Genomic DNA, 5612 nt, shown 5'->3' with positions numbered 1-5612 from the left:
GTTACAGCCCTCCTGTCGCTCGCCTCGCAACTCGCCATGGCCTCGCAACGGCACTCTCAACAGCATAGGGGGTGGCGGCGGTCGAGCGTTTGCAGCATCCCTTCGCTCCTCGGGTGCGAGGACCTTGAATCCAACGACGGTCTGCCTCTCGCACACCATCGGCAAATATGAGTGGTAGGAGAGAGGCGCATGGATGGGTGCGGCTATGGAGAGGACCGCAAGGGGGGAGGGGGTGTGAGATGTGCAGTGTTTTCTGTCGAGAGAGAAAAAGGATAAGGAAAGAGATATGACGTAGGGCCCGGTGCGCAGCGTGAGGCGCGAGAGAGCAACCAGCCGAAAGCCTGGCCGATCGGGCGTACTTAATCGTTTACCATACCTTTTTTTTAGACAAAATCGTTTACCATACATTTTCCGTTACATTTGCCTCACCCGTTGGCCTCGTTAGGCATTTTCTTGATAATGAAGAAAGTAGGCCGATGTTACAGCCTCATGGGCTTGTCGGGGCATACACCCCACCGGAACGGCTATATAAAGAAAAATTCTCAAAAAAAAAAGGCTACATAAAGAAAAAGAATCTTCTGAAATATAAAGAAAAAGGAAATATTTCTCAAAAAGGAAACATAAAGAAAGATAAACTGGAAAATCTCTTCATGTTTTGTGTGCTGTGTGCACCCTCGCAATATCTGTACTACGTACATGAGAATCACACGAATAAATTCATAATCCAGGCTTGTGGAGGATCACGGGTGGACGTGCCGAAGAAGAAGCTAATTAATTAGGTCTGATATTCGCTTGTTATGCCATGGTCCGTATCATTCTTTTAAATGATTATTATTCTTACATAGATTTCATCATAAGTGTAAGAAAAAGCAACAACGATCCAGCAATATATTTTGGTTGGAACCAACGTTTTCTGGAAAACTAAAAATAAACCAACAGAAAAGATAAACCTTTCTCAGCAATCTATCAAGCTAGGTGGTGGCTATAAGAATAACACGAGGATTTGTGAAGCAAAATTGAAACGAGAAGTATCTGTTGGTTTGCAATCTCCAACTCCAGTCATATAACGAATCACTCGTACGTATGCACAGCTTCAACCAAAACTTACACTATTGCACTTGACCCACAAAGCATGAACCAAAAGTACGCATCTACCGGACTACGGCGTACGTGTTCGGCCGTCACGCGGCGCCGGCGCCGATGCAGGCGAAGGCGCGGACGCTCCTGGCCTTGGGCAACGGCAGCCGCCGGCCCGGCGAGAGCCCCACCTGGCCGGCCAGCTCCTCCAGCGACCGGTTCCGCCCGTGCGCCTGCGCCGACGCCGGGGCGGCGGCGGCGCGGAGCGGCGACCGCAGCTCCTGCTCCAGCCAGCGCCGCCTCTGGTCCGTGTCGCCGAGGTCCACGTCGTCCTCCGCGTCCGCGCCCCGGTAGGCGGCGGCCCGGCTGCCGCTCCGGCGGTGCTCCTTGATGGCCTTGTAGATGAAGGGGATGAGGCCTTCCACCCGTGAGCTGCCCATGATCGCGAGAGGTGAGAGGGGTTGGTGAGGAACGATGGGTGTGTGTGGGCGGGTTCGGTTCAGCCTACTCTTGACCTCTCAGCCTCTCGGCTCTCGGGGCCGGGAGATTGGTTGGGTGGGCCATTTTATACCGACCGACCGAGCTCCTCCATCCTCAGTCCCACGCGGAATTTTATTTTTTTAGGGTGTCCCACGCGGATTGAAATGGTAAGCAATTAGTAGTAGTTGCACTTGCACCTTGCACGCCAATTGGAGGGAAAGAAATAGAAGGTCATCAATTCAGGCGGACGGCGCAGATCACATACATAGCATTTCTGCGTCAATCAAGACCGTCAGTTGCATGCTATTTTTTTCCCAGAATACTGAATGAATGATCCCCTAAAATAGGCTAAAATACGCACGTGTCGCCTTCTCACAACCAACGCTAATGGCAAATTCAATCCTATCCTAATACACAGCGTTATCTGTCGTCACATCACATCAACACATCGCGAGCGAAGCCCGAGTCTTTTGCGTGCGACGCCTTGCCTCTGGGTTATTTTACGGTTCGATGATGTTGCGATTTGGCGATATACACGTTTTCTAATGGCTGTGGCTTCTTAGGTATAGCAGCTGCTGAAAGTTTCGTCCGGGGTAGGAATTTGGACGGACGACTTTTGCTTTCAGATGACGTCTTGGGATTGGCCGAGAACATGTCCGTTGCTTGCCGTGGCAGGTTACGGCGCACTATAAGCAGTGACCCCCCTTCTTCCCCCTTGATTAGCTGGTTAGCCGCCTACCATTACAAAACGAACTGGTCGTCAACTGAAAGTATACTGCACATGGTGGACGGAAAGAATGTTTCATGGTTGAAGGGTTACAGATGCTGACGGTATATTCTTACCCCACCGGTGGTGCCAGATGCTAAGAGCAACTTTAATGGGGCGACCCAAACAGACGGCGCATTTGTCCGCTTTTTGTCCATTTGGGTCAGCTGCCCGTTCGGCGTCCGCCCAGTTTTGTATTTGGGTCGGCAATGTGCCCAACGCGCCGACCCATTTCATGTCCACATTCAACTTTTGAATTAAAAAAGGCCCGCGGCCGATCATGCCAGCGGCCATGTCTCATGCTGGCACTATGCCAGCACCGGCATACAATGTCGGTTTCAGAAAATACCACAGCTCCTGCTGGCGCACTCGCTCGCCAGCCGGTCGGCACACATGCCAGCACGCAAAAAATGGTGGGACTTGGAGTTCGACCACGCCACCGCGGCTCCCGTGGTCATGCCGGCACACCTGCCGGCATACAAAAAGATGGCCCTCGACGCCAAGATCAATCGTCCTGAAACTTGAGCATGTCGGCCTGCATCTTCTCGAACCACGGCCTTTTCCTTGGCGACAAGGCATTGAGATCCACCTTCATGATCTCCACCCCGGTCATCATGCTTGCAAGAGCCACTTCTTTCGCCTTTGTCTTGGCGTTGGCGGCCCCGATCTCTAGCATCTTCGCTTGCTTCTCGGCCTCGAGCTCGAACATCTTGGCTTGCTTCTCGGCGTGAAGCTCAAGCCTCCTCCTTTGGATCTCCATGAAAGCGCTCATTTGCTCTTCTTTGAAACGCCGGCACTCCTCCTCCCTTGAGTCCTTCTTATTCATCATGCCGTCCACACTTGCGATCAAGGCATTGGTGGCCGCATCTCGCTTGTCCTCCTTCTTGGAGTTGGTCTTCCCCCGCGGTCGTGCCGGCTCGCCCTCCCCAACATCCTCCACGGCGCCCTTCCCCCCACGTGCCTTGAGCGCGGCATATTGTGCCTTGAACTTCTCTTCGTCCTTGATGACACGATAGCAATGGGAGAGGTTGAAGCACTTGACATTGTGTTGAACCTTGAATGCCTCCAAAGCTTGAAATGCCTACAAAATGTTTCCATGCAAGCATATGGGCAAGTGATAGCAAATGAAGACGTAAAAAAATGATCTTGATGGCACAAAAGAGGCCGACTTGCTTGCTATCATACCATGTCTTGCACGCCGATGCCGCTCACGGGGCGAGTCTTGACGCTCTCAAGGGTGGAACAAAACTTGTTGCACTCTAGTTGGATTACCCTCCACCGCTTGGAAATGGAGACCCACCCGCGCGTGCTCACAATTGGTAGGGTGGAAACTTCTTGCGCTCATGAAACTCGTGGTGCACACCAGTCCAAAAGGTTAAATGCTTTTGCTCGGCGCCCGTCTTTGGGTCTTGTCTAATGTCTCGCCAACACTCGCATAGAAGCTTGTCCTCGGCAGCTGTGTACGCCTTCGTGCGTTTGCTCTTGCGCTTCGGCTTCGGCCCGGCGGCTTGGTTGGCGAGCTCGTCCTCGAACAAAGGCTCCACTTCAATGTCGCACTCGTCCTTTTCCTCTAGCCCATAGTCGTCCGGGAACTCATGGTCGAGGGGGAAGCCGTCCAGGTCGACGCCGACCTGATCACGCATGAAGGCCGCCTGAACGGGATCATAGCCAGCGGCCGGCGTGAACGCCCCGCGGCCGTCCTGGCTTTGCGTCTCCTCGGGATCGTAGCCAGCGCCCGGCGCACCACCCTCGAAGATGAGGTGTTGCATGTAGTCCTCGTCGACGGCGGACGGCATTTCCTCGAACAGGTTGCGGGCGTCCGGAAGACCGCCGGCCGGCGTTTGTCGCGCGCGTTTCCTCGCGCCGCCGAACGACGAGCCACCGACCACCGGGATGACGTTGAGGTCGATGGGCGTGGGCGCGGGTGTGGAAGGCGCGACCACGCTCACGTCGGGTGAGCACTCCCCGGAGAGGCGGGAGGCCTGCGGGTAGACGTGGAAGTCGGGGACCGGGTTGCAAGCCGATGCGCGGGGTGAGTCGGGCATCACCATCCGAGGAAATGCCGACGAGCCGGTGCTGGCCGCGGCGACGACGGCTTGGACGAGGTGGTGCTGGCTAGGGTTTACCCCAAGCATGTAAAGCGCCTCCCTCGTTGCAGCGCGACGCGGGCGTGGGTGAACTCCTGCTGCACGGCGGCGGCGGCGGCCTGCGCAGCGGCCTCATCCCTCGCGTCTGCGGCGTGCCTCCGGCCCTTCCTCTTGGCCGACTCCCTTGCCCGTTGTTCGGGCGTCAGCGCCTTCTTCGGCTTGATCGCCGCGGCGGTCTTGCGCGGGCACGAGGCTTGCCTTTCCCGGAGGGGGTGACGGCGCCGGACGAGGTGAAGGAGGCGAGGTCGGCGGCGGCATCAAGGTCGAGGTCGATGGCGTCCTTCATCGCTGGTTGGGGGCGGGGGGCGCGTGCTGGCGGGAGCGTTTTTGGGAAAATGGGGGGAAATGGTGTGGCTGGCACCGACAGGCGGGTCCGGGGAAAGGAGTAGGCGCGCGCGCGTCCATCTCGTGTCCGCACCGACGCAAATCCGGCTCAAAAATGAGCCTGGAATGGGTCGCCCGCGGACGAAAAACGGACGCGCGTCCGTTTGAGTCGGCGCGTTGGGCCGCCACTTTTGTCCGTGCCGACTCAAACGGACGCGGGCGGACGAAATAGGTCGCCCCATTGAAGTTGCTCTAATAATGTATCACAATATGTTTTCGCGTCCTTCTTGAAGGGAAGAATGTTTCAGGGAAGGACTACAGTACACATGATAGAGACTAGAGAGGCTAACAGCACCGGTGAGATTAACTCTTTTGAATCAAGTAGATTATTTACGATTGATTGTTTTGTTTTGATTTTATTTGTGCTAGCTTGTGTTTTAACTATGTTCTGAAAGTATTTTTTCGTTCGTACATCGTGTCGGGTTGCTGTCGGAGACGATAGAGAGTAGAGTTGTTTGGCGCATAATGGTTTAATCATACAATGTTTGAACCACGTCTAGTTGGCAACGCCCAACAAGATTACAACAGCTAATCACTTTTTACCATTTCATTTATTCCCACTTGATTATTTGGAAGAGGATTCCGCGTTCTATCATGAAATGGCTATTGTCAGACTTCTGTTGCGCCCGCACTTCTCTTTCCTGCCCTAGTCAAAAAGGTCTGCTAATTATCTTACCCTGCTTTATACTTCATATGTTTCTAAATATAAGTCTTTTTAGAGATTTCAATGGATACATGTAGTATATAGACATAGTTTA

The 5612-nt window shown here is 54.1% G+C and overlaps 1 protein-coding gene across 1 annotated transcript; it reads right to left on the bottom strand.

Moving 5' to 3' along the window:
• Positions 1–945: 945 nt before the first annotated feature.
• On the bottom strand, positions 946–1626 carry LOC125518668. Its single transcript, XM_048683495.1, has one exon. It carries the CDS (start codon positions 1515–1517, stop codon positions 1182–1184), a length of 336 nt encoding a protein of 111 aa, XP_048539452.1. The 5' UTR covers positions 1518–1626; the 3' UTR covers positions 946–1181.
• Positions 1627–5612: the final 3986 nt, after the last annotated feature.

The sequence above is a fragment of the Triticum urartu genome, chromosome 1 (assembly GCF_003073215.2).
Source record: "Triticum urartu cultivar G1812 chromosome 1, Tu2.1, whole genome shotgun sequence".
NCBI lineage: Eukaryota > Viridiplantae > Streptophyta > Magnoliopsida > Poales > Poaceae > Triticum > Triticum urartu.
Note: the sequence above shows the minus strand (reverse complement) of the source record. Positions and strands in the feature narration are given on the sequence as shown.